This window comes from Camelus ferus, chromosome 7, assembly GCF_009834535.1.
Source record: "Camelus ferus isolate YT-003-E chromosome 7, BCGSAC_Cfer_1.0, whole genome shotgun sequence".
Classification (NCBI taxonomy): domain Eukaryota; kingdom Metazoa; phylum Chordata; class Mammalia; order Artiodactyla; family Camelidae; genus Camelus; species Camelus ferus.
The window spans coordinates 70287287-70313824 of record NC_045702.1 but is presented as its reverse complement, the minus strand read 5'-3'; the positions used below and the strand labels follow the sequence as shown (position 1 = coordinate 70313824).

The following is a 26538-nucleotide window of genomic DNA, read 5'->3' as shown; positions in this document are numbered from 1 at the left end:
TTTAAAGTGCTATATGATTATTATATGCATAACCAGTAACACAGAATTAATTTATTTAAAAACATTCAGTTATAACAGCTCTTTGAGACACTGCCAAAACTTCCCAAAATAACTTCTGTGAGGATGGATAGACAACTTTTTATGCCTTTGGAAACTGCAAGAATAATAAGACTGAGAGTGAATTTAACATTTCTTTGTAATATTCTGAGGCTTCTCCTGAATGTACATTTATTTCCTTGCTTCCAAAAGTGCACCTAGTGATATTTTCTACTCTTGGAACTCATCTTACTAATCATTTCATAGGAAATTTACTTTAAAAAAATCATTTAAAAATTTCACCTTACTGTCTAGAATTTAGCATCTCTTATTAAAGTTGATAAATCTTTCACAGGTATCAGGTTTTTTTTTTTTTTGAGCATATAAGATATGTTCATTAAAATGAAAACTTGTCTGAAACTCATGAACAGTGTTCGTTATGTCCATTTCTACACAATTCCTTTCTTCCATTAGCTCAGAATAAGTTGACATTTAAGCTAGCAACATCAAAATATTGACTATGGAAATATACCTTTTTCCTATCAAGCTATTTTTACCTGAAATCTGAGTCAATCAACAGCCTGCTGGAAAGAGCTCTCTACTTGAATAATATACAAATATGAACTGTGTACATATGTGCATTTACACAAAGCAAAGTGGGGATTAAGCAGAGATTTGTAATGGTATTCTAAATATTTGAATTTTTCAGAAAATTCCAAAGGTGCTTTTTTCTAACAGGTGTTTTTATTTTGGATCAAGACTGATGTCCTTAAACTTTTTACTTCTTTTCTGGCAAATGCTTTAACTTCACTTTCTAAGAAAAGCCCCTAATTATAAATTTTGAAATGTATAAAATTTATAATTTTTGATATGTATAAATTATAGGCAAGACCACTGGTTTGTGAATAACTCTTTGAAGTAAAACAGAATTAAACTATCTGGCACTGTTTTACACTGAAATCTAGACCTCACTAATTATACTAAACAAAAATGTAGATGCAGACAAATAAATGTGTAAATGTAATATTCCTTTATAAACTCCTAACATGAAGGATTCTTATACATAAAAGATTACATAAATAGCTGACATTTGCAGAAACTATACACTAACCCAACATGAAAATCTAAGGGAGAAAACAACTATGTACATGCATGACTGTACACTACCAAAAGAATTTGAAGTTGGAAATTAAGAATGTCTTGGTCAGAGCAAAATTCTTCACTTTCACAGGAGCAAAATCTCCTGTACCTTTAGTACTATGGAAGGTCTGAACCAGGCATGGTCAAAATCGGGGGGGGGGGGGGGGGGGGCAGATGATGGGTCACAGCTTCTATATTATTTACCCAGAAATTCAACAAATGAACACCAGTAAAATGTCAAGTGAGAGCCTGAACTCCTAAGACAAACGAAAATCTAACAGTTCCAAAATAAAACTTCTGAACAATGCGCCTTACTGTTTAATTGAAAATCAGAAGACATATAATACTCCTATTTGACTGAAAACCTATAATTTTTTAAACTTTCGTTAAAATTTTAAGTTTCATTGTAAGAATTAATGGAAAGTACTTAAATTAAGGTGAGTATACCAATGCCATAATTACAGTAATGTTATTATATGGCTCCCTGTAATGCAAAAATATATAAATTATCAATAAAATATATATTAAACATATAATACAATCTTTATAGCCTAGTAACCTAGGTTACATTCACATCTCTTCATTTGAATGTGTACTGTAGCCTAGTGATTATAGAATCCATGTCAGGTCAATTATATTCCCTCATAAATTATAAGCAGTATAATTTTGTCAGTGGGAAGGTAGTCAACATAAATTGTGGATAACAGTTCACTTGTGAGTTTTATAAAACAAACTAATAAGCTGGAGATGGTATCATTTCAGTATGTAAAATGTATGTATTTTCTTAAGACTGATTTGACTGTTGTCTTGGAAATGAGCAAAATGTACTTTCAAAATCATTAAGAGTCTAAAATCAATCTATCATCCAATCTCCTAAGAGAGTAAACAGTAACTTTTCGTTTTCCCTAAATTGTCATACTTTTTAAAATTTGGATTAAGGAGAAAAAGAATGAAAGATTGAGAATAAGAGAAAGAAAGTGACATTTATTTTGCAGCTCTAGGTACATCTGTTTGATAAGGGCTTTAAGACTTGGCAAAAACTGTCTTAAAATTTACTTTGGAGACGAAACTTTCAGACCAAAATTTTTTTTAAAAAACACTCTTGGAAAGAATCCTGAGAAACAGAGTAAATCAGATTAGTCATTTTTAAATAGAACGATGATCCAAAGGTAAGATGAACAATGATATTTTAGAACAATCAGTCAGGTAGAACTATTAGAATATATTTGTTGCATGAGTAAAGGTGTATGTATACTTATATACATATTCTATGTATGCATATACATATGATTTCAGCACGTTAAACCCAGGGATGTAGAATGACGGAGACTCCTTCCGTCTAGTTCTAGCCACCTGATTGTGGGACAGGAAGAGAATTCCAGAGAGTCTAATTCTGACAAATTAAATCTACCAGCTTGAAAGTCACAAATATCACTTCTACCATAACCTTTTGGGTAGAACTAGGCATGTATCACCACCCCCACACACACCCCGTTACAGGTGAGAAAAGATGTGTGTCTAAAAGAGACTCAGAGAGAGCTGAGCATTGCAGTCTGTACTAAGCCTTGTCATACAGCACAACACCCTGAGTAAAATGTACTGGTGGAATGATTATTTTAATTTCATTAACAATATAACCTATAAATTAGACAACAATGGCTTCTCATTTAATAATAATTTATGTAAAAGAACAAAAGAGGAGTAACCTAAAAAAAGACAGAAAGTCAGGAATACTTTGGAATGATCAGTGGAACAAGTTTCCCTGGAGAAGACTGTTCTAAATTGAGCAGAAGTCTGGTATTCATCATGAGAGGAAAAAATGTTGGCACATATTGAAATTCTTGAATGTAGAAAGAAAAATATTAAAATATTGTGATTATGCTGCTATGTGATATAGAGCCCTAACAGCTCTATATCTCTTGTACATAACTCTTTGTACATAATTCTTAATGTCTACTATATATAATTTATATTATATATAGTCTGTTACAATACTATACAATATCAAAATATACATGAGTTCCAATTACTCAACAGCCTCACACCATATACAAAAATAAACATTCTCTGACATAAATTGTAGCAATGTTTTCCTAGGTCAGTCTCCCAAGGCAATAGAAATAAAAGCAAAAATAAACAAATGGGACCTAATTAAACATACAAGCTTTTACACAGCAAAGGAAACCATAAACAAAACAAAAAGACAACCTACAGGCTGGGAGAAAGTATTTGCAAATGATGTAACTGACAAAGGCTTCATTTCCAAAGTATACTAACAGCTCATACAACTCAATAACACAGACACAAACAACCCAATCAAAAACTGGAAAGACCTAAATAGACATTTCTCCAAAGAAGACATACAGATAGCCAATAGGCACATGAAAAAATGTTCAATATCGCTAATTATCAGAAAAATGCAAATCAAAACTACAAAGAGGTATGACCTCACACTAATCAGAATGGCTATCATTAAAAAGTCCACAAATAGTAAATGCTAGAGAAGGTCTGGAGAAAAAGGGAACCCTCCTACACTGCTGGTGGGAATGTAATTTGATGCAGCCACTATGGAGAATCCTTAAAAAACTAACAACAGACTTCCCATATGATTCAGCAATCTCAAGCCTGAGCATATATCCAAAGAAAACTCTAATTAGAAAAGATACATGCACCACAGTGCTCACAGCAGCCACTACTTACAATAGCCAAGACATGAAAGCAACCTAAATGTCCATTAACTGATGATTGGATAAAGAAGTAGTATATACATACATACATATACACACACACAATGGAATACTACTCAGTCATAAAAAAGAATGGAATAATGCCATTTGCAGCAACATGGATGGACCTAAAGATTATCTTATTAAGTGAAGTAAGGCATACAAAGACATATATGATATCACTTATATGTGGAATCTAAAAAAATGATAGAAATGAACTAATTTACAAAATGGAAACAGACTCACAGACGTAGAAAACAAACTTATGGTTACCAAAGGGGAAAGTAGGGGAGGGATAAATTAGGAGTTTGAGATTAACAGATACAAACTACTATATATAAAATAGATAAACAACAAGATCCTACTCTACAGCACAGAGAACTATATTCAATATCTGGTAATAACACAGTGAAAAAGAACATAAAAAAGAATACACACATACATAATATGTGTGTGTGTGTGTATCTGAATCACTGTGCTATATACACCAGAAACTAACACCATACAGTAAATCAAATACACTTCAATAAAATAAAACAAGTTGTGCTGTAAGTGAAATATAGACAGATATGATCACTGACTACTGAAACTAAAATAAATGAAAAGCATTCTGTATTAAAATGATTATACACATAACACTTGTATCATCTTTTGAATCATATATGGTCATCATTCAATTATATCAACTGGACACTTGAGGGAAGCTTCTTTTTCTCAGTCTTAGAAATCTTGATTTTGAATTATTTTTTAAATTGATGACAAATATTTTGGCCTTTTCATGAATTGTTTTATTTTTCAAATAGTTATATAACTCCTTTAGAATTAAGTGTGATGAAAAAGTCTAGATGTTATATTATTTACTCTTTTTTAACATATGGTAATTATTTAATTTTTTTCCTAGACTAGAACACTGTTATTGAAGGTAATTCCAAAAGCAGCTATCAGGTCAAAATACCAAAAATAACTATTAAATATATATAAAACTACTGAATAAACCTTGTTCACATTTAGAAGGAAAAAGGAAAACATTTTTATGTTAAAAAGACATTTTTTAAAAATTGACACTATAGAAACTTCAAATCATAAATGACAAAATATAAGGGATAGTTGACTTTTTCCATTAACCTTGCTATTAGAAATGGGAAAATATCAGGTACATATACTGAAAAATAATTGGAATCAGTTTTTCTCATCTTTTATTTGTGTCTCCCCATTCCCCCCCTCCCCAGGTTTGAGGAAGAGCTGATAACTGAAGAGGATCAAAGAATTATATTATCCTGGAATGAGGATGTTCTTCTATGGGCCAAAAGAGCCCTGTGATTTACAAAAGATGAAGACTAAGTAGAGAAGCCACTTGAAGTATAAGAGAGACCATCCTCATGCAGGCTTAGTTTCTTTAAAAATAAAGCCTTCCACTGACTGCTTGTGTATCTCTCCTGGGGACATAGGCTCTGTAATTATTGCTCATGTATTTTTATATGATGGGTGGTGATTACCAAGAAAGCAAATAAATAACAACTGGTCTTCATAGCCCTGGAAGGGCAGTAAGGGCCCATTTCCTCATCATGTTCCAGTCTGGGTGAATTTATGACAATGAAGGGCCCCACTGTCCACGGGAGCCCACCGGGAACTTCCACACAGTTTCTGGTTACTATCATTTGCAAGAAACGAGTAAAAACAAAATTAATTTTTATGTAAGACTGAAACAATGAGCAAGCCCTGCAGTATTTTTTTAAAGTGTCATGATTTATTCATTAGTTTAAAATTACAGATGACTTGATTTGCTCAAATTACAAAAAACACTGATTTAATTCCATCTCAACACAACAGTAACTTACAGCCCCCTACTTTAAAATCAGATCTCTGCATCTTGACACAAAATAGTTTTGAAATCTTTAGCTCATCTAAAATCTTTCTCTTTTTAATAATTGGATGTTGGAAATATCTTTTAAATGACTCTTTATCTCTGGGGAGAGATCTGAGTGAGATTTTATCCATGAAGCAAAATGCCAGATGATTAAAAAATCCTCATCTCAAATTCCAGACCTCTATTTTCTCTCCAGTTGTCAATCCCTTTTTAATTTGCTGTGAACAGTACTGTCGTTCTGTTTTGGAAGCTATTCTAATTTAAGATTTCATTATCTCTCTTCTTCAACCTTTGAATGGCCTGTCACTTGCTATACCCATCATAAAAAGCTAGCCAAGTACACTTGTGCTTTCCAGCTATCAATTTATAGAGGCACTGAATTGTGCACACTTCTGTTTTCATGTCTTCCCTCTATGTTCCCTCTTTAGTTTCTTTTTAAAACCAAAGAAACAATGAATGTTTCTTGGTATTCCCCGCTAAACAATTTTTAAAAAGTATAGCCATAACTGGACCTTTGTCAAATCCCTGAATATTCTGGTTCAGTAACAGCCTAAAAATTGACAGAATATTGTTTCACAACTCTTAATAAAACATGAAAAATGAATAGAAATTAAGAAAGTTTAATAATCATATTAAACAATATTTGATTCCTCTTAACAAAGAACACTGAGAAACAAATTTCAGCTTTGAGAAGTTATGGAAAGACCTGTGATATTCCTTCGTGGTTATATATATATATACTAGTCAGAGAGTTGGGATTTAGGTTACCTACAAATGGGCATCACCCTTATTAGATGAGAAACATACAATACCAAGACTAACATATATGTTGACACAGATTCTTTACAAACCTTTCTAAGAACTCTTGACTCACTGAACATCCTTCATGGGACTCCTAAAACAAAAAAACTGTCCATTGGCTATTTCTTACATATTTGGCCAAATATGAAACAATATGGGATACATTTTGCAATGAAATATAGTGTGAGACATACAATAAAACATTAAGAACCACATGACATGTGATGCCCAAATTCTGGCTGACTTGGCAGCATCTGCTAAGGCTGACATGAAGCATAAAGTATGTCACCATTCTCCTATGGTACTTTACATGCTCTGAGGAAGTAAATCCAAAATGCCACCCAGGGCCATGGAGGCAACTAGCAGAAAGCCTTCAAATAGTCTAGAGATGTGTGTCTGCTGGGTCAAAGGAACCATAGATGACAAGAGCCCAGTACGAAATCTCTAAATGACCTGTTAAATCTCTCCCCAAGACAAAGAGTTAGTTTAAATTATCTGCAAGACTCATCAATCTACCCAGCCCCACCAAAGTCACCCAGCCAGATACCGACCATTCTCTTCCCTCCCTTCCCCTCAGCACTTCTACCTGGTGCGGACGAAATACTCACAGCAGCTTGGAAGTGCCCCAACCCCTTTGCCTTTTTTCCACTGCAGGCTTCCGTTAGCCCTAATGTTGGGTAGTGGGTGAGAGTTAACATTAACTCAAATTCAGACTTTGACTATTACATGGGAACAAACATTTTAATTTCTGAACTGAGAATATTTTTTAACAGACTTGTTATCCAGTCATTCACTAAAAAAAGTTTGAGTCTAAGAAAATAAGTTTAGATCTTTACAATAAACTAAATGTCACGCTTCGATGAGGTGATTCAGAGATAAAAAAGTGAGTTGTAAATTTTATCAAAAGTATTGAGCCCACCTGCCTATAATATAAAAATTCCTAGAAAACATTATGCGAGTTAAATGAAATATATACTTGTAGTATGCTACTGTTACATACTCATAGAAATACGGAAAATATTGGGTAAAACAACTTAAATTTTATTTATTCCTAGCATAATTTCTCTGAGCTTTTAAAGGTTAATGATACTATGAATCTCCAAAGAGGGAGCTATAAAATACATTTGCCAAGTCTACTTGGCGAGCAAACCATTACCCCACCTAAGAATCCTGCTAACATTTACTGCCTATAGCACAACTGACGACATGTGGCATGTTCTAATGAGCAGTTGTGAATACCGTGGCAGCTGATATGGAAGATGGATACAACCATCACAATAGATGTGTATACAGAAGAGCTGAGTGGATCTTGCAGTAGTAGTTACCTCAAGAGCTAACTTACAACTTTATTTTCAATGTGATCTATGGGTTTTTATAATCCTAAATATTACTGTGGGTTAAAATACCCCTCAAATTTCAAATAAGGGACTGGGATGCTGCACAAACTCAACCAAGAGAGAATATTCTGAAAGTATCATCACTTTGTAACATGCACAGGACAATATTATCTGCCCAGACTAGTAAGAAACAACTTGTCAGCGTGACTCCAGCAACATCTTGGACACAGGACATCATGCTCAAATGACTGGAGAATAATCAATCAGGTTGTTAGAATATTCTTCTGCCTTCTCTTAAAAATAACAAAACAAAACCACATTTCAGCACCTAAAAATTTCAGCTCTATACCTGCCGAGAATACATACCCACTAACCTAGGGAACCATAACTTAGGGAATGTTCCAGGAAAACAATCAATCTAATTATCATCGCTATACATGCCTAGAATTGAAAATTAACTGTCTTTCTAATTCAAGTCTATTTATCTACTGAGATTGGTGAGCACTGATTGATTTCCACAGCACAACCATTTAAAGAAGTACAGAAATAAAGATTCTGAGTTAAAATGCAAAAAAGGGCCTTGCAAACTGAAACTTAAACAGCCAAATATTTCTAAACCATAAATTTCACTATAAAGTGTGAAATATCCAACTTACCTTTTTCATAGCTCGTTTTATATTTATTCTTTTAAACATGAGTTTAAGCCTCTAGCAATTTTCCTCTGGAAACAAATTTGTGTCTTAGCCAGCTCAGGCTGCTGTAACAAAACACCACAGACTAGGTATTTTCTCACAGTTCTAGAGGCTGGGAAGTCCAAGATAAAAGCGTCTGCCAACTGGTTCCTGGTGAGAGGTCTCTTTCTGGCTTGTTGACAGCTGCGTTCCTGCTGTGTCCTCACATGGCCTTTTGTGTGTGTGTGTGTGTGTGTGTGTTTGTGTGCACTTCTTCTAAAACCACAGATCCTACCCTATTAGGGGCCTACCCTAATGACCTCATTCAACCTTAATTGCCTCCTAAAAGCCCTATTCAAATATAGTCAGTCACAATGAGGGTTAGGGCTCTAACGTGAATCTGTGAGGGACACAATTCACTCCCATAGCAATTTACAAAATCCATAAAACTGTTACTGCGAATTCGTCTGTTATTCTATACTTCTAAGTGAATTAAAGGACGAGTATCTACAAGATCAGAAAATACAGGTTTACCTGTAGTCAACGTTTTCCTACGAGAAAACAAACACTATATTGCTATCTATGAAATGAATATATCACAGAAACATCATTAGAGAAGAGTAATAAAGGAAGGTACAAACTTTCCCTCAGAAGTGGAATCCCTTCTCTTTGTCTCATACTGATTAAACACGATCAAATCACCATATCCTCAAACTCTGTACCCCAGGCTTGTCCTCAGTGTCTTCTCATGATGTTCATTCTATTTCACTGTTCTCCTAATGAGGAGTAATGGTAATTAGTCAAGCTAATCCTTTTCTTTTTTTTTTGAACACAGGATGAGCATCTTGTTACAGAATCAACTCAACTTCTTAAGAGTGTCCTTTCTTAGCCCTCCATTAGATTTCTGGTTTCATGATTTAGAATCAAGGCTTTATAATTTAAACAGCATTTTAAAAGAAGAAAAGCTACTTTGTTAGTATTAAAACCATGATAACATTTTTTAAAAAGTCACTTTTTTAGTCATTAAACACACAACTCTACAGCATGAAATCCAGAATTGCAAGAACTTTTTTTGGTGAATTATCTGGTTAAATAAAAATTGACATATAACTTCAGAATGCACTAAGCTAAAACTATTTTCCACTATTGTATCTTGATCCAAATTCATATTTTTTTTAATTGGGGTTGTGCATCCTGGCCCCCCAAAATTCAGAGTGGGCAGGGGGCCCAAGCCCCAGCCACGTTCTCTGTGGGCTGGAGTGGGACCCAAATTCAGATTTGTGATAAATACCAGTGAAGAAAACAAATGCCGGGAACAAAATACCAACAGGTTGGAAGCGGTGGGTATTTTCCACCTCTACCAAATCATCAGAGCATATTTTTTGTTGTTGTTAGCAGTATTTTAACAAGATTTTAATTTTAAAAAGGGTGTAAAAATGTTATTTTGTTTCTTTAATGCTATATCTGTATGAGATGATGGGTATTCACTAAACCTACTGTGGCAATTATTTCATGATGTATGTGAGGTCAAACCATTACAGTGTGCAACCTTAAGTTATACAGTGCTGGACATCTCAATAAAATCGGGGAAATTAAAATGGGTGCAAGACTTAACTGAATGCTTAACGTGCATAAGTAGATAGAAAATATAAAGACATCATGGAACATCTAAAATACTCAATTATTAACTCAGTTATTTTGTTGTCATGCATTATCTTTTCATTGCTGCTTCACTTGGCAAAAGTTATTAATTTTTAATAATTATTCCTAGTGAGATTAGTCTATGGTTTCCTTTTTTTTTTTCCTTCTTTTTTGTGTTCCACCTATCTTTCTTGTACAGGAAGTTTTTGGAGTTCATAAGCTTTACCTATTTTTATGTGTTCTAATAAAATCCTTTAAAACTTGAAAATAATTTATTTGAAAGTTTTATAGAAATGAGTCACCATGAAGTATTATCTTCGCCCCCAAACTTGAATACGTCTCCAATTTATTCTATGATTAATGACCTATCACTGAGTCAAGTTGATTATTTATATTTTATAATAAACCATCCATTTTTCTTATACATTGTAACACTTTATTTTCAAATTGTATAGAGTGCTATTTTATGATTTTAATCCCTACTTTATGGGGAGTTATACTTCTTACTTGTAATATTTTTCTCTCTCGTTTTTCTAATAGCCTTGACCATTTTTAAGGCTTGTGATTTTATTACTAAAGGATACTTTAAACACATTTTTCTATTTTGAATTTTTTAAACCTGCATATTCATCAAAGTTCAATTACATATAATCATTAAATTCAGGCTATTCTGGTAAAGGTGAAAACTCTACAATATACTTTGTGAGAGACCTAACATGCAGAAAATCAGGGTAATTTCTAAAGGAGTTTGTTACCATCCCCTCAAACTGCTGCACTTCTCATAGTGTCCTGAAGACAGCAAGGGAACCCAGTGCAGAAAAAGAAACATATGACATTAAAGCTGGGAAAAAAATCAGCAGGAAACTATTCCAACATACTATCAATATTCTACACAACTGATAAAACATTATTTAAAAGATAATACTAGTGTTGACAAAGCTGGAGTAGGAAAGGCAGAAACTCATTGAAAGTCTAATCTAGATTGGTACTAACTTGCAAGATCAATGAAATTTATCAATAGCTTTGACCTTCTAACACCAGTTCTTGTGTTTTATCATAAGGAAATAATGAGAAATGCAGAGATCTATTTATTCACCATGGTAAAATGGTAATGATCTAAATGTTAATTAGTTATGAAGCATATATTAAAATATTTTGAGAAAATATTAAATATATGATAAAGCTTCCTGGTAAGTTAAAAGGTTAAGTATAGGGGGAGGCTATAGTTCAAAGTGGTAGAGCACATGCTTTGCATGCATGAGATCCTAGGTTCAATCCCCAGTACCTCCTCTAAAAAAAAAAAAGTAAATAAGTAACCTTAATTACCTCCCTTCCCATCTCAAAACAAAAAAAAAACTTAAAAATAAAAGGTTAAGTATAAACTTAGTAGTGTATCAGTACTAGTGTATTTATTTAGTTTACCATATATTTGCTACTAGTATATTTAATGAAAACACACACAGTGTGTACATTATATATAATACAGTATCAGCCTTGGTATAATTTTATATTTTTTCCTTTATACTAGTTTGTATTTCATAAAATTATTATGTGTTCCCTTTATAGTGAGAAAAATAAGCATTTTAATGTTACATTTAAGTCAAAAGCAATTTTAAACATCGTAAGATATTCAGCAGGAAAACATATGCTATCTCAATCAAGATTCCGGTAAGGGGAACAATCCAATTAACATTTTTCTTTCAGAGAAATAGAGCATGGCATTAATTCAAGATTATCTGTTTTGAACAAGAAAATAACAGCCAACACATTAGCATGCACATATTTCTACATCAGTACTTTACAAAGTTCAAAACCTGCCCGTATTGAGATATGAATCCCAAACCAGAAGTCTGTCACAGAAAATATGCCAGGCGGCCCCCCAAAAGAAAAAGCAATGTGCACCAATGTGTAAGCAATGCGTACCAATTATGTAAATGGGAAAAATTACAAAATTTCTCTGTATACCTTCCCACCATTTTCCTCCAGAATTTCTATCATCAGTTCCTAACTTGTACCACTGAATGATCAGGAGGAAACTAACTTGCATCGAATCTATTTAACCTGAAAAAAAATTTACAGTTATGGACAATGACATAAAGGATATTTTGATATTCTACCAAACTGTAGTTTGAATGAATTCACTACTCTTTTAAAGATCTCAGTAATTTTACTTTAGCTCACTGGCTCTCAATAATAAGTGCTTTTTTATAAAGTTTATTTATGAGTATTAAATTTGTATGTCACACTACTTTCAGATCGTTAACTTTACAGAATATCTCGATCATATAAAGTCCTTAATAATAAATATAAAATTAGAAGGAAAAGTGCAGACCTCAAAAACATACTAGATTTACACATTTTAATAGGGATCCTTCCCCGGGCTACACCCTCGATTCAAGGCCCCACCATCCCTCCTCTATTCTTGCCTTTTATGTCTGTTCTCAACCAAGTATCCAGTATCTACTTTTTTATGAAGGTAAGGTAGATTATGTAATTCCGCATCCAAAAATCATCTCATAGCACTCCATCTGTTACAAACTTCATGTTTGTGTCTTCCTAAAATTCCTATGCTGAAGCCGTAATCCCAATGTGATAGTATAGAAGTGGGGCTTTTGAGAGGTGATTAGGCATTGGTAAGGTCATGAGGGTAGAGCCTCCAGAACAGGATTAGTGTCCTCACTTCATAATCAGATTGCTGTCCCAATAAAAGGGGAAAAAGCATCAGATATCACTCGTATGTGTGTGTGTGTGTGCACAACCAGGAGGTCCTGTGATCACACAGCAAGATGGCGGCCATCAGCAAACCAGGAAGAGAGATCTCACTCAGAAATTCAAATCTGCCAGCACCTTAATCTTGGACTTCCCAGGGTCCACAACTGTAAAAATAAATATCTGTTGTTTAAGCCACCCTGTCTATGGTACATTGTTACAGCAGCCCAAATGACTAAGCCTCAAAATAAAAATCAGAGTTTTTGCACTTTATCCACAAGGCTGTGCACAACAAGGCCTCTGCTGCTATACCGGCTCCCTCACCCCTTGAAATGTTTTCACTGGGACTATAATTTGTTGAAAAAATACAAATGATAAAACTGAGAGCACACATACCACTTCTGAATAACGTCTTTTGTCTAAGAAATGGTTGTTTTCAACTGTCTTTGTAATTATCAGAGTTGTGGAGTCAAAAATGCCTGATTTCTACTGAGCATTCGAATTAAGAGTATTAGCTTTCCTTATCTGTCAAACAGATAATACACACCTTGTTACTTAGTGGAACAATAAAATGAAGCAAGTTTTTTTTTTTAAACAGCAAATATAAACTACTACCACTCTCTAATTAAATAGTAGCCATAACTTGGAACAGATTATTTGCTAAAATTTAAGAAGATTATGAGGACTATCACACAATCATCAGCAAAGCCCGAGCAGGTTTTCCCTCGGTAATTTTTGCACTGACTTCATTGGAGGTATAGTAGCTATATTTTTAGACACAACAAATGAACACCAGAGGGGCAAGATAGGGGTATGGAATTAAGAGATACAAATCACTATGTATCAAATAAATAAGCCTCAAGGATATACTGTACCACACAGGGAATACAGTCAATATTTTATAACTATAAAAGAAGTATAACCTTTAAAAATTGTGAATCACTATGTTGTACACCTGAAACATACAATATTGTACATCTATACCTCAATAATAAAAAAATTTCAAGATAAATGACAACACAGTATTAGTGATTATACTTAGTTCAATTTATAAAAAGTTAAGTATTTTTGTAAAAGTATATGAGACTTCCAAGGATAATAATACAACCCCTGAAAATTCTTTTTTTATCAAACTGAATGTATCTCTGTGATAAAAGTATGTTCATTATTTAATTTCTAACAAAGATATAATCAATTGCTTACAGTACAAGGTAAGTAACAGGTATCCTGAAAGTTAAGCAAGTTGGGGTTCCTTATAATTTTCTCTTATTACTGTATAGTCTTTTGTAACTATAATAAATCTATAAATAAATAGCATAAGTTTCGAATGTTAAATGACTATTCTATGAAGACAGTCCCGATACTCGAATCTAAAGTGATTAACAAATTAATACTGTTCTGTGAGTAAAACAAATTAAGTCAGAATATTCAGCCCCTTTTTCTGAGCTCTATGAGTTTTTTTTTTGTTTTAATAGCTTTAAACAGATACATTAGATCTGAAAATTAACCTCGGTCTGGGTGTCCTCTAAAATAAAAGTACTAGTGAAATTCTCTAAACTAAAAACTTTAAGATAGGATTTAATTAAATGTGCTATTTGAAACTTTAAATACATCATGGAGCAAAAATAATCATATCTGAATTCAAGGGACTTTCAAAAGTAATCACCTTTTAATAAAAAATTAGAACATGAGCTGTCTTATGAGAATGCAGAGACACACACTGTCTTTAAGTGAAAGAAGAGGCTGTTTCCTTCAGTTAAGCCTTCAATCAAAGTGTGTTTTCCCATTTATTAAATTCAGAAACCTAGAACGATCCTGTACATCTGATATGTTCTGATGAACTGCATGAAAAATACCAGTAATTATTAAATTTTCAAGACCTTGTTGACATTTCTGATTTTACTCCCGTGTCATTTACTCAAACAGCCTACAACACCAGATATGAATTTTAAAGCAGCGCAGGCCAGGCAAGGTCAGAGTCTTACTGATGAGATTTCAGCAAAGAAGAAGCCAATATTAAGTAAGACAAATGGACTAAATAAATAATCCAAAGACAGAGCTTCTTTTCCTTTTTAAAAAAAAAAAAAATGCCATATACCAAACTATCTTATGACTTCTGAAAACATCTATTTCAATATTCTATCTTACTGATTTTCAGAGTAATCAAAGTAATACATTTTTTCTCTGAGACTATTAAAAATCACCCTCTGTAAGTGTTTATAAGGACTTTATTCTAAAATAGAAAAAAAATTCAAAATTCTTCTGTAGGATACTAAAAAAAAAAAAAGGTATGTGTACTATGTGACAATAATCTTTAAAAAGAAATGCTTGGATTAACTTTAAGTGTCATATTTTATATCTGTTGCAGCATTTTAAAAAAAAAGAGCAAAAGAAATCAGAAAATGAAGATGCTCATGCAGAGTAAGTATCTTACTTCTGTGGACATCCTGGCTCCCAAGCAATATAACTGAGTCAAAATTAACTCAAAAGTACAATAGCAGGAATTTTATCTATTGCAGTGGTTAAAAGTGTAAAATTTGGAATTAGATTTCATCTGAAATTTGAGGCCATTTCTTACCAATAATGTGGCATTAAAGATTCTACCTCAGGGTCCCCTCCAAAATTATTTAATGAAGTTATAGTAAATAAGTGAGATATTATAATTTACTAGACTAGTGAATTAGGTTATAATTATTTTACGTTCTAATCAATCAGGGAAACTGTATTTTTCATTGAAAAATTAAGCAAAGTCATTTTCTTTGTCTGTAACCTACTCCTGAAGAGATAACTTCCTCCTCTATTTTCAGCCTTTTAACAGTTCAATAATAACAAAAAGACCTCTCTACTATAAGTCAGAGGAAGGGGGAAGCAAACTGAAAAGCAATATGAAAATTGCCACTTGAGTTATTTCATTAGTTAGTGTCTGCATTTAAAAACATACTTTATAAGAATATGTCCCAAATTGTTCATCATGATTAACGTCAGGAGGTGTTTTTAGAGACTTTCATTTTCTATGTTAAATATGCATGCAATACTAACATTTCTGCTACTGTGGTGTATGGCCTTTAGAATAAGAAAGAAATTTGCTTCTAAAATGTGTGAGGTTGTTGGGGCCCTGGGCAGGCCACCCCCAAAATATGCCTCAATGGTATATTAAATTATTTTGAATTACAGCCAATGGAAAATAAATGATAATAAACAACAACAACAAAAAAAAAACAACTATGTTGGCCCTCTTTCCCCCTAGAAGTGGGAACTCAATCTCCCATGTGAAGGTGTTCTCCTTATTCAAGGAGTATAAAAAGCATCTTCATTCAGAGTTAGGGAATTCAAGGCTAAGCAAGCTGTATAAACACACTTTCTTACTTCAATAGTCTGCAACCCCAGCACAAGCCTATCCTTTTTGTTACATCTTCTCAAATTATTGTCTCTTTGTCTAAAAATTATAAATGGCCTGCTTTGGACACTACTGGGGTCCCATTTTTATGAGACTTACATGCATATACTTTTTTTTTAGACTGATCTACTCTTTCTTATGTATTAGACCAGCCAAAAAGAACTCAAGAAGGATTGGGGGGAAATTCCTCCTTCCTTACAAAGCTCTGATATCCTTCATTGAAAATTTAACAGAAAGCTTGAGGATTTTTGGATAATCACATTGGCAACAAACCAGAAACACAACCATGAAAGCTTCCTAACAAATTTAAAACACTCAAGCTGACCTCAAGTTTGTTCAGCATAGCAATAGAGGTAACAGTGATATAATATCCACAGAGTATTGACTGAAGAATGTTCTGACTCATAACTTCTATATCAAGTCAGTTTGTTCTTCTAATGTAAATTCAAAAGAAAGACATTTTGAAAGTAGTAAGATTATTATCACATAGATATATCTAACAAATAGTAAGTAATAAAAATTTTTTTAAAGAAATAAAGTAGATGAAATACTATTTTTTAACAAGTGAAAAACACAACCATGCAGCTCAGTATTATCTGATTAGCTGTTATAGTTACAAATTTTAATTGCAAACATCAAAAATTATTTTAAAAAGAACACAACAAAGTAAAACACACACACACAACCAAAATTCCAGGTAATTCCTGAAAGAATTTGGAATTAATAGGGTGAGTTGTAAGAGCTCAAATTTATGTTTAATTCTTATGTAACATCAGAAACTACTTACATATACCCCTTTTGTTTCCATTAAATATAGAGAAAAATTGTTATGTTTAATATCTTTAAAGACTTGATAGTATGAAAACAACACATAAAATATTAAAAAGAGGAAACAAAAGGAATGAATAAAATAATTTGATGAAATTTGTTATGAACCAAATCAGACATGTACTTAAAAATTCTCTTTTATACAAGAAATAATCTCATAGTGAATCTAAAAAATAAAAGCTTACATTAGTACTTGTATTTACACACAAAGGTGTGACTAAACAAACTTTAACTATAGTTAATAATCACAGCAAACATTTATATAGTGCTTACTACAGGCCTGGCATCATTATGCAAACTCAAATATATTAACTTACTTCACCCTCAAATGACATTTTGGGTTAGTAACCTTAACCCCATTTTACAGCTAAGAAAAATGCTTGCCCAGAAAGTTACTGGATTTGCCCAAGGACATATTGCTAACATTTAGATTTGAAACTCAAGTCAGCCTGGCTGAATCCAGAGCCCAGGCAGTTCTGGATATACTCTGGATACCCAACACACACTACAACCTTCCTAATTAAAGGGACTATAAGAAACATACCTTTTCAAATCTCAGGTGGTTCTTTCTCCTTACATTTACTTATGTGAAAGGAAGGGTACAAAGGGGAAAGGTGTTAACAAGAACGGGTTAGAGAATGGTTAACGTCCAAGACCAGAGCTGTGACTGAGCAAAGACCCTGCTTTCCGGGTCACAGCTGGTCCTCATAGATGATGAGGCTGTCCTAAGGCGAATTCCCAGTTACAATCATCAGGCTCTGCCCTTATGAATACACACGCTGTCTCTGAGGAACAGCACTGACACAAGCTTCCTCCTCTCCATCTCCCTGAACACACTGTTCCTCTCTTCCTCACAGTGAAGTCTTCTCAATCAACTCTGTTTCTGTTTCTTTAGGCCTATTCTTTATTCCTTCCCCCAACACTTTTCATCTCGAGTCCGCAATATACTAAGACGGAGGTATCTTCTACTTACATCCTAGGGTAGGGAAGAGATGCACACAGAGTGGTAAGAAATGGAGAGTCTACAATGTGTATGTTTCTTCCTTTACCAGTTCATGCGTTTGTGGAAGAATATTTGTATGTATGAGTACTAACACTACATAGTTTTGATTTTTAAAAATATATCTGTTACATCTTAAGGTATTCATATCAATTGGAAAGGCAGAATTATTTGTTAAACCCTAGAGTAGAAGGAGATCTCCTGGATACAGGCTCTCCTGCAAAGATTTCTATGAGCAACATATCGCTTATGAAAATCAGTTTCTTCTTTTACAAAAATCGGAGTTTACCACAGACCCTTAAATGACCTATAAACAAAAAAGTATCACATTTGTTCCCTTTTTTTTTTTTAATATGAGATATATAAGTTGGAGTAGAGCATGGTATTCCAAGAGTTGTTCACATTCTTTTACTTACAGCCCTCATAGATGTCAGTGGGAATATGGACTGCTGCATGCTGATACGATATTTGTCGTCCAAAATTAGCATCTTCGATGAAAACAGGTTTTATCCTCTGGCTGCCTGGCTCACTGTCATTTTTTTCAGGCTACACAGAAGAGAGACAATAAACAGAACATTACAGGTTACGTTAACACAGATATTCTTACATTCACTTCTTCATTTGCTATAAGCATATTCTTCAAAAAAAAAATAGATCGAAAAGAATATTTTAAAATACACTACCACAATGACATCAGACACACAAATTTCCATTCCTGCTGTTAGCAATCAAATTGTATCTTCATGACGTCATTCACATTATAACCTAACTTCTCTCCTAACTGCCTCAATGTTGGAGTCACTCAGGATCATCTTGAGAGGACCAGAGCTTTCCCACACTCGTTACTTATTAAATTGTACATTTCAATAATAGAGTAAGTGCCTTTAAATACAACTGAATTAAAAGTTTCTCCTTGAAATAAATTTCACTCTTTAAGTTTACATAATTCTTGGTTTGATAACTAAGGGTACACATAAGCACAAAAAATAGCCAGTGAAGGATTATTCTATGTCGTATTTCCTTGATTTTTACATGTTATCAATTTTTGTTTTAAAAAAGAAAGTACAAATACTAGGAAAGAAAAGATCTATTGTAACTCTAAGTACAATTGAATCCTAACTTCAACCAATTTGTCTCCTGAGGTAGGAGCAAAGATCCAATCAATAACAATTCAACAAAATCCCACAAGAGTTTAAGGTTGGAGATTAATTTCCTACCTATTTGAACTATGCTTTAGATACTAAATTACCTCTAGAAACTAAGAATCTCGCTCATTTATCCAAAATGTATCTCTGTAACACTTGTTTTGGCTACGTTAAACTTTTTTTCAGTTCAAATATGGTTATTTTAACTCTTTCCTAACTAAACATTTTTGAATTAAATTCAGACCTTCATTATCAAATCCTTCATTTTAAAGACTGATATTTTCCATATTCTCAAGGTGTAAGAATAAAACAAACTGAAACCTCAAAACAAAACTGAAAAAAAAAACCAGCCCATAAAATTTGACTACTTTCACAGCACAATGCAGTAATGCAAGTAATAAGCAATAGAAAAGACTTAAGTAGACAACCAGAAAATTTCCTCAGAAGGCTGGTAGACTGTAGCAACACAGGTCTACAAAAAGTGATAGTGTCCAACTTACTAGATGACTTTGAAAATTTCTATAGCCAGATAACCCAATAGTATCCCAAGATATTTTAACACTTATATACACACATAGAGAGAGTGAGTGAGTGTGTGTGTGTGTGTGTGTGTGTGTGTCCGTGTGTCCCCAGGAAACCGCAACACTAGAAAGATCAAGACACAAATATTAGTTATAGGGATTTTTTTTAATCAATGACTTCTAAAGCTGTAAATCCAATCCATCATTAGGTAATAACATCAATTTAATAGGTCAAGACCAAATTATTTTTCAAATAAAAGTGTTGAGAGAAAATATGAAAATACAGTCGTTATAATAAGGGGAAGGACTATACTTGGAAGTGTGGTTTAGTTACATGGGACTGCGTGTGTGTGTGCCCATATGGGTAATGTGTGATTGGGTTGTAAAGTTTGGTATCAATAAAAACAGTTGAAGACAGACCACTATTTTTCATCCATGTGAAAGCCATAAAGATATAACTGCTCTCCCATTAACAAACTGAAAATACAAAAAAAAAAAAAAAAAAAAAAAAAGGAAACAGTAGTATTGAAAGCCAAAACTTTGGCAAAATCCCTATATGCAGGAATCACTAATTCGTTCTCTTTTCTAAAATGGAGGTTAAGTGCGTGCACCATGAAGGTTAACAAAAGAAACACAGAAGAAAGATGACAAGGAAGAGACACCATAGAGCAAAAGAACACTTAACCTAACATATCTGCCATGTTTCCAACTGTTAGTAAAGAGAAGAATAAAAATGGTAAGTAGGATTTGGTCTTGGATACAATCATGAATTTTAATATATTTTAAAATTCATCCTCTATTCTATGGGTGTCTATTCCTGAACACAACTGACTTGAATAAGAGAAGGGAACTTTAAAACAGACTATTTTCATTAATAATATGAATGTAAAGAGGGTTCCAACTAATGAAAGATGTCATCATTCTCAGCTGCAAAACACTCTGAATGTGTGAAACACCTCAATATTTATTTTAAAGCAAAGGCTTCTCAAAGTGTGGTCCCTGGAGAAGCAGTACCAGCAACCACTGAAACTTCAGAATGCAAATTCTCAGGCCCTACCTCAAACCTAGTGAATCACAAACACCTGGGGAGAAGCTGAGCAATCCAGTAATTCAACAAAGCCTCCAGGTGATTCTGATACATAATAAAACTAGAAGTCCACTGTTTAAAAATACCAATGTTTAGATATACATGAAAAATAAGGATTATTAATAAGCATATTTGGATGTCTAAATTTTTCTATCCATTGTAGGGTAGAAACATCGTTTTACTACTGAATAATACATGCCTGAACATGGTAATATGGCCAGTAATATCTGTCAAAGAATGTTTCAAAAGGCAATAGTCCCTTTTCCTTAAAATTCTTATTTTTTATTGAAGTGTAATTGATTTACAATGTTAGCTTCAGGTGTATAGCAAAGCAATAAAGAAGAAAAAGGCAACAGTCCCTAAAAAAAAGACAATAGTCCATCAAGATATTCTACGGGTTATTAACTCCAACCTGAAATAACTTGGGGAAATGCCGAATGTTGTATTCTTTTATCAAGAGGATAACAAACCACATTGGTACATGAAAAGCTCTGTGCTACAGTTTACAAAAGAAAACCGTGTTTAACCCAGCGTCCTCAAGTTTCTGTGACCCTGAATTTTTTTTTCCATTTAATATCTATTAGAAAGAACATACTTACAAAAAACTGTGGAAAGACATAGTGGAAAGTAAACATGTCAGGAGATTTGGTTCTACCCTGCTGCAGTAATAACATCTCAGAATCGGGCCAGCCTGTTCCTTGGGCTTCAGTTTTCTGACGTAAAATAAATGATGTTGGGCTACAGCTGTGGTCCTTCTACCCTGAGGCATATCAGAATCACCTGGGGAGCCTGCTACCCCACCAATGAAGAAGCACATCACAATGCAGAGGACATCTTCTGAAACAATCTCTCAGTTGACTCTAATATCCTCTCCTACATTAAATTAAGAATACTCCAAAGGATCTATAAAGTCATTTTCAGTTATGAAGAAATTACAGATCCATTTATATAATTTTAGAAAATAATCACATTATTTTTTGTAAGCATATCTTTTCCAGAAATTCTATTTATATCTATCTCTAGCAAAATTTAGATATATGAAATGTAGAAGGATTAGATGATAGATAACAGTGAATTATACATACAAATTAGGTAGGAATATGTAGATATGTGCAGATACTTCATTCATTCACTCACTCAAGAAATATTTATTGGAGTGGAGAGAGGATTTAATGATCTTAACATTTATAAAAATGCCATTTAAATCTTGAAACAAATTAAATGTCCAACAATAGTAAAATGGTCACAACAATTATGACAAAAATAATTTTATACTGTTATTAAGTAATATAAAAGAGTGATTACATTTGGAATGAACATATATGTTGTATTTCTTTTAAAATGGTTTTAAGTTTAAATATAGACTTTCAGCACAAAGAAAAGAAAAACAGCCTATATTTTCAGAGGAAAGAGAAGTAAAGAGAAATGAAGGGATGAGTACATAGCAAACATCAGCACTATCGCTGGTTTAGTAGTTATAATGGGATTCATCTTTGCCCTTTCTTCTTTCCAATATAACACAATGATCATGTATTATACTTGCAACTAAAGATATTAATTTTTAAAAAAATCTTTTCCAGAGCTCTATGAAACATTATATGATTATCTTACTAAGGTGAAAGTTGCTTATATTTCTTCTGAGTCCTCTCACACTTACAAATTCTAAGTTTTAAATGTATTTTAATACAGATTCCTGCACTATCAAATCACCATATCAAGGGCTTTTCAGAATTTGAAATAATATACTTCTCAACTTGTATAACCGTGTATCAGGACGAGTTTTAATGTGCAGTTGCTAAATACATTAAGAAAAAAGAATATTGCTGCTACCCATGGTCCCCACTTTATTATAATCTCCATAAATTGAAGTAACTTCATGAAAATACTAGAATTTCTAAATGCAACTCACTTATTTCCTTAAACTTATGAAATTTTTGTTCCTAGTATTATCATAAACCATGTCTTCACCTTTCTTATTATGGCATTAAACAGCATAATTAAAATGATAATAATATTAATAGTAATAATACTAATAAAAATACTAACATTAATAATACTAATACAAACATTAGTCCCAAAGGAATTGACTGAGAAAAGGAATGCGGAGAAAAGCTACTTAACATACATTGTTTAATATGTTAATTAAAAATTTCAAATAAATTCTCCCCCTGGAATTAAGATTTCCTTGTTAACCAGATCACATGCAAGAAAAAAATAAGTTAGCATGTCTCTTTCCAACATTTTTCACCCAAAACTTCTCTTCGGAATTCTCCAGACTACCCACTATAAATGTGTACAGAGACACAGAGCAGGACGATTCTAAAATGCGTGCAGATGCATTTGGTAAAACACGTAAGGGAGACATGAGAAGCAAGTTTCTCCGAATATTCATCTCAATATACTTTCAGTTATTACATAATAGATTAGACCACTCAGAGACAGAGGTCCAAGCCAATGCTGGTTGGGTCATTCAATTTTACAAGTAGTACATATTAGCAAACTTAATTTGGAAAGTCACAGTAATAAGTCTCTGACAGACACAAATGACTTTTGCATATATATTTATCTCAAATGAAACTCTTAGAATTCATATTTATAATAAAACATTTGTTTTTGATATTGCATTATCCTTTTCATGATATTAAAACCTACTTTTTTAGTAACAGCAAAATGTTAAGAAATTAAAAGTTTATATATTTCCCCTAAATTTTAATAGCAAAACTAGCTTAATCACTTCACACAACTCAGACACAATGTGCTCATCAAGAAACTTTGTTCACAATCACATTATGGCTAGGTTTACCTCTCCCTGCACTCTATTTTTTATATCCCAGAAAACTGTGAGAAAATTAGTTGATAGTAAGTAAGAGCTGAGACCCTGTATGGAAGCATCACAATTGGAATCCTTTCTCATTAGTGACGGAGTTAAGTGGGCAAGTTCTCGTGTAATGAACCAAATTCATCAATAACAAGAGACCAGTCTTGTGTACAATTCTTCACTATGAATCTGTGGATATTTTAAATCTTCCACCTCTAAATACATCTTTTTCTGAGTCTGAAATAAATTAAATCAAAAAGTGACAGTGATCACTGCAATAACTTTTTGATTACATTAAATTTTAAAAGCAAAAATAGGCATTCCTCAAAATGTTTGAGGTTGCTGATAAGAATTACACTAATAACACTGTAATAAGTTGGAATACAGAATCTGAAAACATCCTCAAAATAAAGCTGGTGAATTTTTAGTTTACATGCTGGATGAGTGTATGTGCATCACCAATCCCAGGACACAGCACACAGCGAGCACAAGAGCACAATGGCAATTCAGTTAAGTGTGATGACAAGGGCTGGGAGCTGGGTTGAACTCCACGAGTAGTGTGAAATATTCAACTCACCGGCATTAGAAAGAGACTTCATACCCTAAAATATACATATATATATATAGTATAAATATGTAACTTAAATTTTGGGAAGAGGGTAATAGCATATTTTCTCTACTAAAGGCTTGAGAATTATTTCTTCCATATGAAAAGCACCATCTGATTTCAGATGGTCTAGAAGTTCAATATAGCACTCCACGCTGGACACCATATACTAAGAAGTATTATTATATTATAAAATGAAAATGTTTACATGAGGCCAATCTATTTCTAAAAATATTAAAAGTAAACTTTTAATATGAAGATTATGATAGACAAATATATCTTTCAACATATTGTCAGGGCATAGAGGGTTAAAAAAAAAAAACTCTGCAAGGTAGAAGATCAATTATCTTCCCTTGATATCTGAAGCAAAGACTAACTGACACCTTACAAGTCATGTACAGTCAAAAAGCCTGGACTCCAGGACTCCAAGATCCCACCATATTTACAAAGAAATGAAAACCTCTCTACGGCCCAGAAGATTCTGAATGATCTATTTCCAGCCTGACTCCTCGTCCAGCTCTCCGGCCCTGCTCTCCCTCGCTCGTCCTGCTCTGCCACACTGGCCTGTTTCCTGCTCCTTACACACATCATGCTTTGCCTGGTTTAACATCCTCATCCTTGCTGTTCCCTTTGCCGGGTATGCTTTCCCTGGTCTCCTTTCATAGAAAAGGTCATTCTTCAACTCTCACATGAAAAATACTCTGAGAGGCCTTCATCTAAATCATCCCCCACAGAATCTTGAAGACATGACACCTCACTTACGACCTTCAAAGAGACGTAGACATTACTGATTTTATGGAAGTTCACACTAAGGTCTGTCAAACATTTACTATACCGTTTAGCATGCAAAATTTAAGTCATTCCTGTGGTTAAACACACTAACATCCTTAGGATATACCTTAATATGGATAGAATTTAAGTATATACATGGCAGGACATTCCTTTCCAGATAAAGACTAACAGCTTTGTGTAAAATGTCAAAGGACAGGATAATGTAACTGCTTTGTTGCAGTTCTCTTTTGTTTCAATTATGTCTTGCATAGTGTGCCAACTTAACTTTGGAAGCAATTATTTTACTATATTTTATTCTCAGATACCTTTTAAAAATTGCCATTGTAAATGCAACAATGCTTACTTAATGTTCAGAATTCTCTGAGAATCAGAAATTTGACGTTGACAGTTTGGTATTCTAAATAGTGTTTAAGGACTTACAGATGCGTAAAAAAGTTACCTAACTTTTTATTTGCCCCACGTCTGCAGTCTCACTCCACTAAAATAAAGTCACCTTGACGGCAAGCGACCTCACTGACATCAATCAGCCGTAGCCCTTGCACCTAGCAAATGGCTTAGAACTGAAATGGCTTGCCGTATTTGTACTTTATTTATTGAGTGAGTAAGTATACTTGAGTTGAGTGAATATACTTGAATTCATGTCTCCTAGTCCCCGAATGTATACTTCTTCTCTTTCACAATGAAGCAAGGACAAACAGTGGAAGCAGTGTGGTAATGGACAGCCCAGCCTCAGTCAGGAATCCAGCTTTTCATTCTCATTCTAACTCTGCGTCTCTTTGCTAGGGCTCTGAAGATTTTCTTTTTTTTTTTTTTTTAAAGAAACAGAGGGAAACAATATCACTAAGGTTACTTATAGCTCTGAAAATTCTAATTCTGAAATCTACTAACTTTAACTTAAAGCAAATTGTTGACAAGGTTTTTTTTTTTTTTAATGCCAAATGACTGCAAGAACATGCAACATGGAATAACTGTTAATGATGGAAGGCTGGTATAAAGAAGCATTTACCAAAGGAGTCTCTTGGAATCCAACCCCTGTCCCCCTGAGAATGTACATTTTAATGTATAGCCATACATTCATAGCACAGAGCTATAGATATCAATCAAACACTTTGTAAGTGAACATGGATTAGAATATTAGTTGGGCTTTTGGCCTCAATCATAGGTTTTATTCTTTCAGTTACTTTCTTCAAGTGATAATCAAGACCATGTTTTTGATAAGAACTCAAAAATGAATACACCATGTGTCAGTGGTCTCCAAAATAATTCACTGGAAGTGTGGAAGGAAACATTAGAATTTAGAGTTTCATCCATTTCTAGCAAGTGACATTAGAAAAAAAAAGTTCACTAATATTTATTATATGGAGTGGCACGAGCACCCCCTCTCCTCTGGCCTTACGAACTGTGTGTGAGCTGGT

General features: G+C 33.5%; 1 protein-coding gene across 12 annotated transcripts in view; it reads right to left on the bottom strand.

Annotated features, from left to right (window-relative positions):
• CACNA2D1 (calcium voltage-gated channel auxiliary subunit alpha2delta 1) overlaps positions 1-26538 on the bottom strand; it is a 426371-nt gene that overhangs the window by 137984 nt on the left and 261849 nt on the right. For 11 of the 12 annotated variants that reach the window (XR_004321588.1, XR_004321587.1, XM_032484117.1 and 8 more), the window contains exon 6: positions 18570-18699. Coding sequence is in view for 9 of the 12 variants with exons in the window: in XM_032484117.1 (XP_032340008.1) it covers positions 18570-18699 (130 nt within the window). In the remaining 3 variants the exon portion in view is untranslated. Of the gene's footprint in view, positions 1-5740; positions 5747-6984; positions 6993-18569; positions 18700-26538 lie in introns of those variants that run through there. The other variant, XM_032484118.1, reaches the window with a different exon arrangement.